The following is a 16,304-nucleotide window of genomic DNA, read 5'->3' on the forward strand; positions in this document are numbered from 1 at the left end:
ACCGATCCTCCGAATGTCCTGAGTGAACATGTCACGCAAGGTGTAGGAAAGACTAAGTGCAACACAAAGGGAAGGGGAAAAAGGGGTCCAGACTCTAGGGAAAGGGGGTAGTGGAGACCTCCTAGGGTGACCTATATCACCCTGTCTCCCCTAATGTCCCTTTATTGGTTCCGCACCAATCGCCGCACAGGAACCTCGCCCTGTCTTTTGGCCTTGGGGCTAGGGAAGTGAGGGGATGAGCGCTAGTCGATCCCCACTGACAAATAAAAACAGGGGGAACAAACAAGGGAAGAAAGCTTAGCTTTAGTCGACTTCAGAGAGATGAACACACGTCCTCTTAGCACCAGAGAGGAAGAAGTACTGCACTAGCTCCAAGCCTTCACAAGGGGTCATGTGAGTATCACCTGCACCTCCCTCTAGCAAACAGCAGGTATTTATACACCCAGGCCAGGGTGTTAATTAGCAAGATGAAGGTAGCCGCTGGGTCCAAGAGAGACAGCTTCTAAGAAGGTGACTGTAATGTAATCTCCTGCAACCAACTGCAGGGCAACTGTCACTTCTGACAAACCCGTGACAGAACAGAGCCGTAGTGAGCATGTGCGACCGCTACTCCGTCTGTAGGAATGATGGTGGCACAGAATCACTGCTACCCCATTCACAAAGGAGAAAGGGGGGCCTTCGTTCTCAAAATTGATGGAGAAGGGTCTCACCAGCTGGATCCCTGCCAGCAGTCACACATTTAGCATGTGGATATATATGGTTAATTTATCCCCTTAACGTTGTTGGCGTCGCTCTACATTTGCATATCAGTATCCAGAACATTAACCTTATAATCTGTCGCTGAACAGCCCCTTAACCATAGAGATGCAGATACCACAAGACCTGTGGGGGGCGCCCTGTGGTATCTGATACAAGAGGTTTGTAGCAGATCCGGTAAGTTGATCATCGCGGCCTCCATGGATCGGACGCGTCTTCCCAGCACGTCCCACAGATGATCAATCGGATTGAGATCTGGAAATTTGGAGACCTTGATCTCTTTGTCATGTTCCTGGGCAGTTCTTGAAATGTGGCAGGGGACATCATCCTGCCATGAAGAGCGATTACTTGGTCTATAGAATGGTTACATAAGTGGTTCGTGTCACATCCACATGATGCCAGGACTCAAGGTTTCACAGCATAACAATGCCACAATCACTGCCACCGCCGGCTTGTCTTCTTCCCATACTGCATCCAGGGGACATCTGTTTGCAAGGTCAGTGACGCGCACAACGGCCGACCACATAAGAAAACATGATTCCTCAGACCAGGCTGCCTCCTTCTAATCCTCCTTGGTCCAGATTTGATGCCCACATGTCCACTGTAGGCACCTTAACCATTGCGGACAGTGCTGACCGATACACAGCAGGGTGCGATACTCTGCGTGTTCTGACACCTTTCTATCAAATCCTGCAGTAACGGTTTCTGCAATTTTTGCTACAGAAGCTTTTCTGTGGGTTCAGACAGGGCAGGTTAGTCTTCACTCCCCACCCACACTGATGAGGTTTGGGCACAATCCAGTCACCAGTTGCCCTTCCTCAGCCACTTTTGGTAGCAAAGCTTTACGAGCTCTGATCCAACCATCACAATTTGTCTCAAATCCTGACATTCGCTCATTTTTCCAGTTTCCGACATGTCAAACTCAAGAAGGGATGACGACTAATTTTCTGCTCCTGTACCGGAGCCATTAGCATGAGATAATCAATGTCATTGCTGATCGAAGTACACACGACACCGCACTATCGGGTTTATCCTCTTATTCTCCATTCACATCCATTACTCGGTAGAATGCGAGGTATCAGAAGATCACATATTATGGGACAGAAGCTACTCCTTCCTGACAGGTCACATGTTTAGTGCGCGGAGGGGGCTCAGGAGCCGCTACGGTGGGCAACTCTTGAGTCTTATGACAGTCACCGCAGTTGGGGCTCAGCGATTTAGATGCTGCAGCAAATAGCAGCAGTGGCATCGATGCCGACCCCATAGCGGTCCCATCTGAATTAAGATGTTTTGATGGATTGTCATCGCAACTGGGGGCCCATTGAAGTCCTCCATCCTCCACATTTGTTAGATTTTCTGCTGTGTTTTGAAGTTCTTGAAAAATATGCTGAAGAACTGAAAAATAAAAAAAGTGGGAACATGCCCTAAAACAAACTAAACAAATTTTGTATTGCCTCAGCCATGCTCATCTAAAGAATGTCGTGTGGAAAAAAAATAACCTACCGTTAGATGCCATAAAACAAAAACATAAGAATGATAAAAAAAAAAAGCTGGTTTTAATTGTTTTCAATTCCACCCCACAAAAATTATTTTCAGCATTTGAGTACAGTATTTGGTAAATTAAAAACTACAACTTAATGTAAAAAAAATAAAAGCAAACAAAAAACCTTTTAGGGTATGTTCACAAGGGAAGTATTTTCAGCAGAAATTTCAGCTTCTCTAGGCAGGAAAAAGTGCGTTTTTGGTGCAGATTTTTGCCCACACTCATTAGTAAGGGTGAAATCTGCAGCAAAAGCGCTGAAAGAATTGACATTCTGCAGATTTAAATCTGCAAGGAAAAAATAAGCAAAGTGTGCATGAGACTTCAGGAATCACATTCACTTTGCTGGACCTAGGAAATCTTTATAAAGTTTTGTAACAAAACTGCACAGAAAAAATGCAACGTGTGCACACAGCCTTATGTTGAAGTGTAGTTGGAGAAAAATAAAGATAAGATTTTTGGAAGTAGATAAAAAAAAAAAAAAAAAAAACTTGGCCGCACAGGAAAGGGGTGATAGTGACTCTAGTTTTAGTGATCTTTGGACATGACAGGATGCATGATCACCAAGTCACGACTGACAGCCGTGCCATAGGAATCCATCCACAGCTCTGCAAAGAGCCAGTAAAGCCGAACGATTCAAAGCAAAATCAGAATCTGCAGCTTTGGATGTGAGTAGAGGACAAGATACAACATAAGGCAAGATCAATATTTGACACCATCTGCGATGTTCCTTTCTACACGAAAAATAGGGGGGAAAAAAAAATCAACACTATAACTGCTGCATGGCAGGGCGGTGATCATCTGCAGTCCACATATTCTACAGACGGCACCAGAGAGTCCAATTAAATACGGTTTTAATAAACAAATCTCAAGGTTTTTTTTTTTTCTTCTTCCTTAACGTTGGAAGGATCAGTTTTGTGATCTGCAGTCCGTCCCATCTGCTAACATAGGAGCCTGCAGAGCATCGCACAGGAGTGAGTCTGTCCTGTGCGCCAAGTGAAGCATCTGTAATCAAATGTAAATCATCGAAGCCCCTTAAGAACGATGCTTTGCTGATGTTGCTTCCCTTTTGGCAGGGAGATTACAAGTTTTGAGAGTAGATGGAAGCAGCAGAGTCGAGGCGGCGGCGGTTCCGTGTCAGCAGTCTCTCGCTCCCAAGCTTTTGGATTTTCTGCAAAAGTTCACAGTTCATAAAATTATAAAGAAAAGATTTAAAAAAAGAAAAAAAAAAGTTCAGTATCACATGGGGACATCACTGGTCGCCCAACCGAAATCCTTGACCCCAGTTGTGCCGTCCCCCGCCTCCTGGTTGTTCGTCTGCTGCCCGTCTGGCACTTGCTGGTGGCACGCCGAATCCTGATACTCCACCTCTCCGGCTCGGGAACCAACGGTATCTGAGAAAAAGAAAAAACGAGATGGATACAGAGAACGCAGGGCTGCCGACCCCCGAGCTGATCCTGCTATTAATGTGGCTGTCAATCACAGACACTCTGGACAGCACGGAAACTGAAGGGATGACGGCGCGATCAGGGATGACGCTCCCATACTGCGCCACACGAGAGTAGGAATGTGCCGTCCGGTATAATCAGCAATCTAACTTTGTGACAATTGTGGCAATATGTCACAGCCCCTAATTTTGGATGCACAATTTAATTTTGCATCTGAAGGGTTAAACTGCAGACGTCGGCAGTAACTCCGCTTCCTGCAGTTGCGGCTGGAGTCTGGTTTCCGCGATCTCATGTGTACAGTGGTCGGTACTCACGGGATCATTAGGACGGATATATCCCATAGGGGACGCCAAAGGGTTAAGAAGTATTACGCTGCTACATTCAGTTTCAGGAGAACAATCATTTTTAGCTGATATTTAATGAATGTTGAAATATTGGTGAAAGTTAGGTAGAGAGTTAACTCACAAAAACTGCGGTGTGGAGAGGAAGCTCCTGCCCCCGAGGTCCATTGGATATTTGAACATTAGGAAGAAGTAAAGATGTCCGACTAGATTCCCGATCAGCTCATTGATGATCCTGCAGCAAAGAAGGAAAGACGACAGATTCTTGTTACCAGGAGCTGCACTTCATTATGGTCGTTTCACAAATAAGACATTCCCGACTACAAGTCCTCCTGATTATTTATGTCTGGAGTGAAGGAATCATCAGTTAAAACTGTGCAGAGGAATGGCGGAGGAAGATTTCAGCTCTGAGGCCTGCAGAACTGTAAATGTAGCTCTGGAGTATAATACAGGATGTAACTCAGGATCAGTAATGTAATGTATGTACACAGTGACTGCATCAGAATAGTGAGTGCAGCTCTGGAGTATAATACAGGAGGTAACTCAGGATCAGTAATGTAATGTATGTTCACAGTGACTGCACCAGCAGAATAGTGAGTGCAGCTCTGGAGTATAATACAGGATGTAACTCAGGATCAGTAATGTAATGTATGTACACAGTGACTGCACCAGCAGAATAGTGAGTGCAGCTCTGGAGTATAATACAGGAGGTAACTCAGGATCAGTACAGGATCAGTAATGTAATGCATGTTCACAGTGACTGCACCAGCAGAATAGTGAGTGCAGCTCTGGAGTATAATACCGGATGTAACTCCCTTTAGGATAAGAAACAATGTGTCTACATACAACAAATTTCCTATACAGACCAGGAGAGCACTATGTATTAATACTTACGATCCTCCAATAATGTAGTTGAATCCAAGTATGACCCAGGGTAGATAGCACGCCTAAGGTACAGAGACATGAGAGAGTGAGCATTTGTGTCGCTATCGTTACCATATAAGAGGCTAATGGGCACAACATATACACCAATAAAATGGTGTTATTTTACATTAACCCCTACCAGTTGGATCACTTTTGTTGTGTTTTTTTTTTTTTTATTAGAAGATCTCATTTTCAGGAGTGTGTTCTGTTTTTATTTTTAGGGGGGTCTAGGGTCTCATTTTCTAATGAAGTTTCTTTTAGTTGAGTGGTCTGGGAGAATCTGTGCTTATGGGGTCAGTATTTAGAGGGTGTCATCTGGGGTCACTGCATTTTGGGGTCTGTATTCATGAAATGGTGAAAAAAAAAAAAAAAAAAAAAAAAAAGAATTGCAACAATTCATTTTGGAGCATTCATTGTGCAGTAACATTTTTCGGACAACGTGATTCTCCAAAGCGATATGATTACGGCGATACCAAACAAGTTTTTTTTTTGTTTTAATTGAGAAAAATTCTGAACTTTGTAAAATAATAACTTGGTTTGTGTCACCATTTTCTCACATCGAGCAATTGTTTATTTTGCCTGTCGATGGAGCAGAGATTTATTTATTTATTTTTTTTGTGGTTGCAATGCGAGCCATAGTTTTTATTCGTACCTTATTGGAGACATATTATGTGCTTTGATCGCTTTTTGTTGCATTTTCTGGGATGGGGAGCAGGGATGTGATAATCACAAAACAGCAATTCTGGAGTTTGGATTTTTTTTTTCCTTTATGCCTTTTACCAGAAAGGTTAATTTAATAATCTTTCGGTGATCAGATACAGAGATTCCAAATAAGCTTTAACTTTACTTTTTTTTATTATCATTTAATTTCACATTGGAATATTATATATATATATATATTTATTTTTTTTAATTTAATTATTATTTTAGTCCCCTTGGAGGACTTGAAATGGCGATTGTTTGATTGCTTGTACTAAATCCTGCAATACTGTCATGGCAGCCCATCAGCACTCGCAGGAACAGTGGGTGGAGGATATAGAGGTGCGAAATGGCCTCCCCAGAAACAGCCGCCCCACTTATAAGCCTCCGTCAGAGATTGACAGTGGCTAAACAGCAGCAACTGGAGCTGGATCCGATCACTGCTGTTAGAAAAAGATGCCACTGGCTGTATGGAGAAAGCTTATCTCCTAATCCCGGGAAGGGGTTAATATCCGGGGGAAAAAAATCAGAACCATCACATTTGTAAAACCACATAAGGCAGACACAGATCATTAATTCTATGGCCGCCTGCACCCAGATCTACATCCCACGTACCTTGAATCTTGTGCCAAACCAAAAAGACACCATCATATCCCTGTTCAGCTGCGACCAGACGTACAGGACGGACATGATCAGGGGGATCATCAGCAGCTGAAAGACAAAAAGGGACAGTTACATTTTACTTTAGCTTTCCATTTACTGACAGCAAGCAGAGGATCTATATAAAAAAGGGAGTGGGTACCGAAACACAAAGTATATAAGAAATTTGCGGGAACTCATCACCATAAAAACAATTATGCTTTACTTACAAAAAAAAAAAAAAGTTAGTTTTATTAGATGAGTAGTATGGCAAAACATTAAAAAATAATTAAAACATAAATAATTAAAAATACTCATTAAAAATACTTACAATTAATTATATAGAATTGTGTGTTTATATACACACACACACATACACAATTATTCTTAAAAGATACGACTCTGATCTCACCTGCATGTCCATTATTACACCCGTTATCTACCAAAGCATATGTTAAGAAAATTGTGCTTGGAGAAATTGACATCAGTTTCTTCCCTTTTAAATAAAATCTGTTCTGGATAGGGAGGAGGCCGACCAGAAGAAAACCCCTTTAAAAGGATAGTGACACCTCTGGGGCATTTACTTAACTTCGATGCATCATTTACTGATACATGAGCAGCTGAATGTCCAACTTTAGTTATAAATGCACTTAGAAGAGATATCCAGAGGCAGCTCGCTGAGGGATTCCCTGGTGACTCATTCAGCAGTCCTCCATGTATTGTGGTAACTCCAGACCAGAGCTTTGCAAACTGCGGCCTGCGGACAGAGAAAGCCGAAGTGCTGAAAAAGCAGCTCACGGTCTGCAGCATGCCGCCCCCCACCCGCTGTCACCGCTATCCACATCCTGAGGATGCAGACAACTGAGAATACATTGGTGGAGGAGGGGCTGTCGGCTCCATCTTCCACCAATCAGCATGAGAGCTGACACGATGACGTCATTTCATCGCGCTGCTGCTGAGTGCACAGGACACCGGAGCAGAGCACCGGGGGAACGGGAGCGAGGAAAGTATATGGTGCGGGTTTTTCTCTTTCATGTGTATGGGATATTTGTATGCACACAGGGGGCCCGCACTGCACACAGGGGGCCATGTGGGGACTCATACTGTATATAGGGGGGCTGTGCGTGGTTAATAGCACTGCAGCCAATCTCTGAGCTCAGCAGCTCCGCCTGTGTAAACAGAATGAGACGCTGAGCTCACAGATTGGCTGCAGCGCTATTAAAGTTATATGAGCGCTGCAGACAAACCAGGATTGTGTCAGAGACTCAGCGCTGGACCAGGGGAGGGTGATTAATGCTCAATGTGTTTTTAATAACATGTTTACAATCCCCACTTCCAGGTACAGTGCGGGCGAGTGATGACAGACAGAGGTGACCCCAGGGAAGGAGCGTGTATGCCGCATTTGATTGGTGGAGATTGCCCGCTACATACAATGGGATATCCCATCAGTGTTTGATTCGCGGGGCTCCAACAATGGAGATCTTTCCATATCTTCCCACATGCGCCCGAGCACGTGGCCATCTACAAGCAGAGCCCTATGCATGACCCAGGACACGTCCGAGTGTGCGGAAACAAATGGTGTACTGCGCCTTTAAAGGATACAACAATACAGATCCAGTTGAAGAGGAGCATGAACATATAATCTGCGGGTCGTCCGTCAAACGCACCTGGAAGACACAAGCGAAAATACGTAGAAAAGACATTAGATGAAGTTCCTGCATCAAGGTTACTGGCATAGAGGAAAAGCGCTTATGTAGCAATTCCATAACCCAGCTTCACAGACCACGGCTCCGGTGCCACGTGCAGAGCTCCTTACCTGTTTCCAGTCTGCTTGAATACTGATACAGGAAATACAGGTTCACCATGTAGAGAAATCCTGAGCCGGGTCCGACCGGGAAATAAAACGTGGCGGTGACCGGTCTCCATATCTGTGCAAACAAAGAGGGGAGAGATTATAGGAGAGGCCTCAGCGCACATATCGCTCCCAGGACCCCGAGCGTCAGGGAAAGCCACCAACACCAAGCTGCAGGGCCCAGGCGACTCAATCTGCCCAAGCAGTCCCCCAGTAGTCAGAGCAGAGCTCCCATAAAGCCACCCACTCAGTACAGTAACATGGTGTCCCCCACTGCAGGCCTCTCAGCTCTGCCCCCATCAATATTTCCCCAGTAGTAACAGCAGTTCCCACATCCATGAGAATCAGTGCCGTCCTCCCCCTAGCAGTCACAACAGATCTCATCCTGTACCCCATTAATCACACAATGTCTCTCCATACATCCCTCAAGAGGCACCCCCATTAGTCAAAGCAGGCCTAGCGCTGATACCCCAACTAATTAAAGTAGGTCTCGCCCTACTTTCTTATACTCAGAGCAGCACTCCCAAATCACTAAGGGTCAGAGCAGTCCTCCCCCTAGCAGTCACAGCAGGTCTCACCTTGTACCCCATTAATCACAGAACATCTCTCACTACTTTATCAATAATCAGAGAAACAACAGCCCCCCCCCCCCATATCCGTTAAGAGGCATCCCCCAGTAATCAAAGCCGGCCTAATATGAACAGCCCAACTAATTTTGAGGAGGTCTCTACAACAACCCCAAGTATTTACAGTCTCACCTTCATACCCCAGTAATCAGAGCAGGTCTTTCCCCATGTTTCAAGTATTCACAGCAACTCCCCACATGCACCAACAGTTATTTCCCCTCAGTATTCAGAGCAGGCTGCAGGTTATTACCCCCAATAATCACAGCAGGTCTACTTACTTTCCAACTATTCTCATCCGCCTTTGCACACCTGAAGAGTCAGAAGTATTCCCCAACCATTTTCTCACTAGTCACAGGAGAAGCTCCCCTCTACCCCAGTAATCACAGCAGGTCTTTCCTTATTTCCCCAGTAGTCATAGCAGCTTCCCCAGATCTTTAAGAGTCGGAAAATACCCTTACCCCAGCAGTTATTGTAGGATTGTAGACCCTTCCCAGCATTTTTATTTGAAGTCACAAGACATCCCAAGCCAACCCCCAGTAGTCACAGCAGGATCTCCCTATGATGTATGTTGCTTGCTGCATTGATGTCCATCATCAGAAAGAACCGCTGACTATCTGAACATCCAATTCTAGGATAAAGTCACCATATAATGAAAACCCTGATTTGTCACAGGAAAGGGTTTGTTACACTTGTATCCAGAATCCTAATCACCATCAGCACAAATCACTTTCCTGTCCTGACAGTTTGCTACAATATTATCATTGCAGTTATAATGTATCAAGACACTTAGACAACTACTTTCACCACTATGTCCTTGTCCAGCTCAGAGGGCAGGGGTAACCAATACATTCCCAAATCATCAGTGCTGTTATAGTCTGGATAAATAGTCTTCCCCCATCTACAGAAGACCCTTCATTCTATCTGACATTGCAACAAGCTGTAAAGCATTGTCTTATTTCCACAGATAAGAGTTATCTACCAGACTGACATCTAGTGGCCAGAATGAAAACTGTACTGTAAAACCACTGAATATTTTGTTTATTTCATTTATGAATGTTACTTTTAAATGATTGTGTTCTTTTAAAGAAAGCATAAAAATGACTTTTTAATTGTACAGTAAGTGACACATCACCTGCCGCTCTGCGCCCCCCTGGGAGCGGTGCGGAGTGAAGCATCGCAGGTGCAATGTCCTCATGTAACTTACAGGCTGTACTTTGACTTCCTGACATGTAAATTTAAGAGAGGGGGGGGGGGGGGGGGGGGAAGGCGTTGGATGAACACATATCCGAGAATAAAAATGGAGAGATACCAACTAGTTATGTCCGTCTACTTGTGTGGTGCCCCCTGTTTATATTGTTACCAATAAAGGGGCGCTCCATAGAATCAAAAGAAAAAAAAAGGTCCTAAATAAAAATAATCAGTTACTTTAAAAACTCAATTATTCTAGATGTTTGTATCCTGTCAGCAGCAGCACGTTCTCTACTTTCTATAGCCATATATATATATATTTTTTTTTTTCCTGCTCTCATAATATATATATATATTTATATACACACATAAAGCACCTGCCGTGCCCCCCTCCATCCCCCGGCGGATGCCTGGGTTAGGATGGCGACACATTAACGCTGTGAAAGCAATTGTCAGTGGCATTTAAGTGGTTAAACAGCAGTGACTGGAGCCACCTCTGATTGCAACTGATAAAGGGGCAGGTGCCACCTGTACAATGCAGCCAGCAGCGCCATGCATGGAGCGAGCTCAATTCCTATGGTCAAAGGGGAACAAGATTGCTGTCCGTTTTTATTCCCTGGATCACCCCCTTTTAAGGCTCTATTCAAATGAGGGGCTCCATCAAAGATTCCATCATAATTCCGGCAATATTTTAACCTTTTTACGGTAAAATGACCGACACCGCGATGTAATCCACCGTACCCTATAAGTCAATGGGGTCTGTCGAGCAGCGCTGGAATCTGTCACATGATGATCTGCATCATATCAGCAGTTCTGCTCCTGTGACTGACCGCTGGTGGTCCGGGAGCTGAGACCCTCATTGATTGCTAAAAGGAAGAAAGTGCGGAGTCTGTCTTCAGTCTGTGTCATGTGTTTATCCCCCGTTTTAGCAATCAGCAGTTTGCCCAACAGCGATCAGAGTCTGACGGGTCTCTATTATCGGTCAGATGGCATCTGAAGAGACAGCTGCGTTTTAATGAATTATTCCAGTCTTCATAGATGGATATATTGTCGGACAGAACTTGTAAAAATAAGCGTTTTTGCAATTTACTGTTTCTTTAAATTTGTGGCCATTCTTGAGATATTAACAACACATTTCTTTACAGCTTGTTGCCTAGGAGACCGACCACCGCTGTTGTCTAGCTTTGTAACCGCAGCAGCAGAAACTTGCCGGGATTAGGAGGAAACATTGTGCAAGCTGCATACTAGACGTATACAAAAAAGCTCATCAGCACGGCACGGCACACGTTCTGCAGTCTACCAGCGGTGGTCGGTCTCCAAGGCAACGAGCTGTAAACAAAACAAAAGAGATAATATCTCAAGAATGGCTGGAAATGTTAAGAAGTAAATCTCAAACTGCACGTATTTACAAGAACTAGCTGAAAATGAGAAATTTATGGGGACGGAATTAACCCTTTAAATGAGATCATGTGACAATGTTTCCACGTAAACCGCAAATGTGTCCAATCAACTGATACAAAGTAGCAAAGCAATGGACGGACTCACAGCGCAGGGGAGGGGTGGACCACAGTCACCATGACCACCGCACACAGCAGGGGGTGGACCACAGTCACCATGACCACCGCACACAGCAGGGGGTGGACCCACAGTCACCATGACCACCGCACACAGCAGGGGGTGGACCCACAGTCACCATGACCACCGCACACAGCAGGAGGGGGGGTGGACCCACAGTCACCATGACCACCGCACACAGCAGGAGGGGGGGTGGACCCACAGTCACCATGACCATCGCACACAGCAGGAGGGGGCGGTCACCATGACCACCGCACACAGCAGGGAGGGGGGGCGGTCACCATGACCACCGCACACAGCAGGGAGGGGGGGCGGTCACCATGACCACCGCACACAGCAGGGAGGGGGGGCGGTCACCATGACCACCGCACACAGCAGGGAGGGGGGGCGGTCCCCATGACCACCGCACACAGCAGGGAGGGGGGGCGGTCCCCATGACCACCGCACACAGCAGGGAGGGGGGGCGGTCCCCATGACCACCGCACACAGCAGGGGGGGGGGGTGGACCCACAGTCCCCATGACCACCGCACACAGCAGGGGGGGGGGGGGGGTGGACCCACAGTCCCCATGACCACCGCACACAGCAGGGGGGGGGGGGGGGGGTGGACCCACAGTCCCCATGACCACCGCACACAGCAGGGGGGGGGGGGGGGTGGACCCACAGTCCCCATGACCACCGCACACAGCAGGGGGGGGGGGGGGGTGGACCCACAGTCCCCATGACCACCGCACACAGCAGGGGGGGGGGGGGGGTTGGACCCACAGTCCCCATGACCACCGCACACAGCAGGAGGGGGCGGTCACCATGACCACCGCACACAGCAGGAGGGGGCGGTCACCATGACCACCACACACAGCAGGGAGGGGGGACGGTCACCATGACCACCGCACACAGCAGGGAGGGGGGACGGTCACCATGACCACCGCACACAGCAGGGAGGGGGCCCACAGTCACCATGACCACCGCACACAGCAGGAGGGGGCGGTCACCATGACCACCGCACACAGCAGGAGGGGGCGGTCACCATGACCACCACACACAGCAGGGAGGGGGGACGGTCACCATGACCACCGCACACAGCAGGGAGGGGGCCCACAGTCACCATGACCACCGCACACAGCAGGGAGGGGGCCCACAGTCACCATGACCACCGCACACAGCAGGAGGGGGCGGTCACCATGACCACCGCACACAGCAGGAGGGGGCGGTCACCATGACCACCACACACAGCAGGGAGGGGGGACGGTCACCATGACCACCGCACACAGCAGGGAGGGGGCCCACAGTCACCATGACCACCGCACACAGCAGGGAGGGGGCCCACAGTCACCATGACCACCACACACAGCAGGGAGGGGGCCCACAGTCACCATGACCACCGCACACAGCAGGGAGGGGGCCCACAGTCACCATGACCACCACACACAGCAGGGAGGGGGCCCACAGTCACCATGACCACCGCACACAGCAGGGAGGGGGCCCACAGTCACCATGACCACCGCACACAGCAGGGAGGGGGCCCACAGTCACCATGACCACCGCACACAGCAGGGAGGGGGCCCACAGTCACCATGACCACCGCACACAGCAGGGAGGGGGCCCACAGTCACCATGACCACCGCACACAGCAGGGAGGGGGCCCACAGTCACCATGACCACCGCACACAGCAGGGGGGCCGTAGTGGACACCCTTACAGTATGGAGCAATGGTGTCAACCACTCTCACTCGAGGCATGCTGGGAGTTGTAGTTCCTACAGGTCCCTGTAGGCGGCAGCGGCGGGGACATTACCTGGAACTTGTGCAGGAAATACTCCGGCCACAGGATCAGGTACATAGGGTTGATAAGGCCGAGCTTCCCTAGTAAGGGAACAGCAATAGAGCTGGCGAACCAGTACCGGGTGATGAGCGGGATGCTCCGGAACCAGTCCCCGAGGTCCGACATGGTGAGAACGGCGGCAGCAGAGACACCGGGCCCGGCACCTGCGCCCAGCACTGACGTGTCCGCTCAGAATTCGCCTGCCGTATGACGTCACCGCCGTTTCCGGCCAGCTGCCATCACCAGACCACGCCCAATACAGGATTTCTGGGGGTAAGTGACGTGCTGTTTCCGGCGCCTCAGACACGTCACGTGACGAGATCAGCTCGAAGGAGTCACGTGCTGCTTTCTGGTTGCAAGTCCCGGCGCGCGGGGCCTGCTGGGAGTTGTAGTTTTTTTTTAAATTATTATTATAATTCTTCTTCTTATTATTAATAATATTAGTATTTTAATTATTTTTTTTTAATTTAAATTTGCACTAATTTCTCAGATTTCTCTGAACTAGAAAATGAGCGTTACTCACACAGGCCTCACATTGTGGTGTATGGTGGTAATGTCAGGCGGTGGTCACATCATGGTCACCGCAGGCCCAACCTCACCCACAGCTGTGGCCGTAGCAAAAACATGGCTACGAGGCAGCGTAACACCACAGTGCGACACCGCCAGGCACCGCGACTAGCGACTGGGTCCCACTTTTTCTGCGCGCCACAGTAACTTACCACATGACGTGGCAGCACACGGCAATATTTGGTGAAGGTCTCTGTGTGGCCTCCGCACCCGCCAGACGTATGGGTACGGATAATGATCCTGGTGGTCTAGGGTGGTGAAGGGTTAATCTGCTTAGTTTCGGTCACTGTAGGGTGACCCACGCCTTCCGCACTTCCCTAAGGCTGCGTTCACACATTGCGACTGTAAAAACACTTTTTTTTGCAACAATTTTCTTTGTTTTGCTTTATTTTACAGCCCACGGACAAGAAAAATTACTTGAAATTCAGTGTAACGTTGTGCTGACCTCTTCTGCTGTGTCGCCCATACACATGATCAGGTCCGAGGGCCCCCGACCTTCAAGGGGCCAATTACTAGTATAATATTGATGTAAATGTGGCAGAACCACCGAAGGGGTCAGGTCCAGGGCGGCAGTGCAGGATGTAGACCTGGGCCCCCACCAGGATGTTGGGCCCTTGTAACGTTTGAGATACTATAAAGACACAAATGTTTGCACTTCCATTAAAAAAAAAAAAAGACTACAGATAAAATATATAAATCTTATAGAAAACACGGCAAAAATATAATTTTCTAGATAGTAGTCATACAGTTATCAGATAATAAAGGTCACCATATTGTTACTGAACAAGTCCGCTAGACCAAAACTAATATACAATAATAAAACACATAAAGGGCACAAATACCGCCACACCATGACCAAATATTATCACCACATACTGTCTGAGAATAACCACCATCCTGCGACTGAAGAAAATCCACCTTACCAAGACCAATAATACCACATACAAGGAAAAAATACCGCTACACAGTGACCATACTACATAGTGACTGAAAAATACCACATACATGGGACAAATACCGCTGCACTGTGACCAGATCACATATTATCACCACATAGTGACCAAATAATACCACATACAGGAGACAAATACCGCCACACCATGACTGAATAATACCACATACAGGGAACAAATACCGCCACACCATGACCAGACCAGATATTACCACCACATAGTGACCAAATAATACCACATACAAGTGACAAATACCACCACACCATGACTGAATAATACCACATACAGGGAACAAATACCGCCACACCATGACCAGACCACATATTACCACCACATAGTGACCAAATAATACCACATACAAGGGACAAATACCGCCACACCATGACCAGACCACATATTACCACCACATAATGATCGAATACTACCACATACAGGGGACAAATACCATCACACCATGACTGGACCCACTCACAGTAGAAATGCCCCCTTACAGTATTAATGCTTATGTCCCCTTTTGTGGCCCTCATGCAATACTAAAATTCCTCTTAGACCCCATATAGTAGTAATACAACCCCATTGTATAGTAATAGTGTCCCCCTTTTTGGCCTCCATACAGTAAAATTGACCCTCAATAAGCCGTATACAGTAATAATGTCCCCACTTGCTATTATAAACTAATAATGTATGCTCCTCCTTCTGTCCCCCATACAGTAATTATATCATCTTGTCATAATTGCCCTAATAGTGTAATAATGTCCCCTATCCTGGCCCCTTTCATTAATACTGACACCACCCATCTTGGTTCCTTCCTGTAATAATCTCCCAGATCCTTGCCCCTATTTTGTAATAATGTCCCCCTTCCTGGCCCCTTCCTGTAATAATATTCCCCATCGTGGCCCCTTCCTGTAATAATGTCCTCCACCCTGGCCCCTTCCTGTAATAATTTACCCCATCCTGGCCCCCTCTTGTAATAATTTACCCCTTCCTGGCCCCTTCCTGTAATAATATTCCCCATCGTGGCCCCTTCCTGTAATAATGTCCCCCATCCTGGCCCCTTCCTATAATAATGTCCCAGATCCTTTTCCCTTCCTGTAATAATGTCCAAGATCCTTTTCCCTTCCTGTAATAATGCCCCAGATCCTTTTCCCTTCCTGTCATAATGTCCTCCACCCTGGCCCCTTCCTGTAATAATGTTCCCTATCCTAGCCCCCAGCAATGGCAAATTGCATATAACAGTAAAAAAAAAATCTACTTTATTGTAACAAAGTTAAAATAAAAGCATACTGGTCACCGTGAGACATCCAAGAAAAAATATAGATACCAACGCGTTTCAGCTAAGAGCCTGCATTTTAACCCCATATTGTAAAAAACAATAAG

At 47.0% G+C, this 16,304-nt stretch overlaps 1 protein-coding gene across 1 annotated transcript; it reads right to left on the reverse strand.

Annotated features, from left to right (window-relative positions):
• Positions 1-2,288: 2,288 nt before the first annotated feature.
• On the reverse strand, positions 2,289-13,673 carry DERL1 (derlin 1). Its single transcript, XM_073679842.1, has 8 exons — positions 13,381-13,673; positions 8,164-8,275; positions 7,950-8,014; positions 6,760-6,786; positions 6,324-6,419; positions 4,980-5,032; positions 4,210-4,320; positions 2,289-3,690 (listed from the first exon to the last, which is right to left on the reverse strand). The coding sequence occupies exons 1-8, from the start codon at positions 13,531-13,533 to the stop codon at positions 3,549-3,551; spliced, it is 759 nt and encodes a 252-aa protein (XP_073535943.1). The 5' UTR covers positions 13,534-13,673; the 3' UTR covers positions 2,289-3,548.
• Positions 13,674-16,304: the final 2,631 nt, after the last annotated feature.

Source organism: Phyllobates terribilis, unplaced genomic scaffold, assembly GCF_046119375.1.
Source record: "Phyllobates terribilis strain yellow unplaced genomic scaffold, ASM4611937v1 Scaffold_4__5_contigs__length_816908805, whole genome shotgun sequence".
In the NCBI taxonomy this organism is placed as follows: Eukaryota; Metazoa; Chordata; class Amphibia; order Anura; family Dendrobatidae; genus Phyllobates; species Phyllobates terribilis.

What these genes read in the sequence shown, in the direction of transcription:
- DERL1 (XM_073679842.1), bottom strand. Translation starts at nt 13,533, where the DNA reads ATGTCGGACCTCGGGGACTGGTTCCGGAGCATCCCGCTCATCACCCGG. An exon ending in TTCAAGCAGACTGGAAACAG is followed by an intron (nt 8,015 to 8,163) that starts GTAAGGAGCTCT and finishes TGTGTCTTCCAG; the next exon opens with GTGCGTTTGACGGACGACCC. An exon ending in GGTTTGGCACAAGATTCAAG is followed by an intron (nt 5,033 to 6,323) that starts GTACGTGGGATG and finishes TCTGTACCTTAG; the next exon opens with GCGTGCTATCTACCCTGGGT.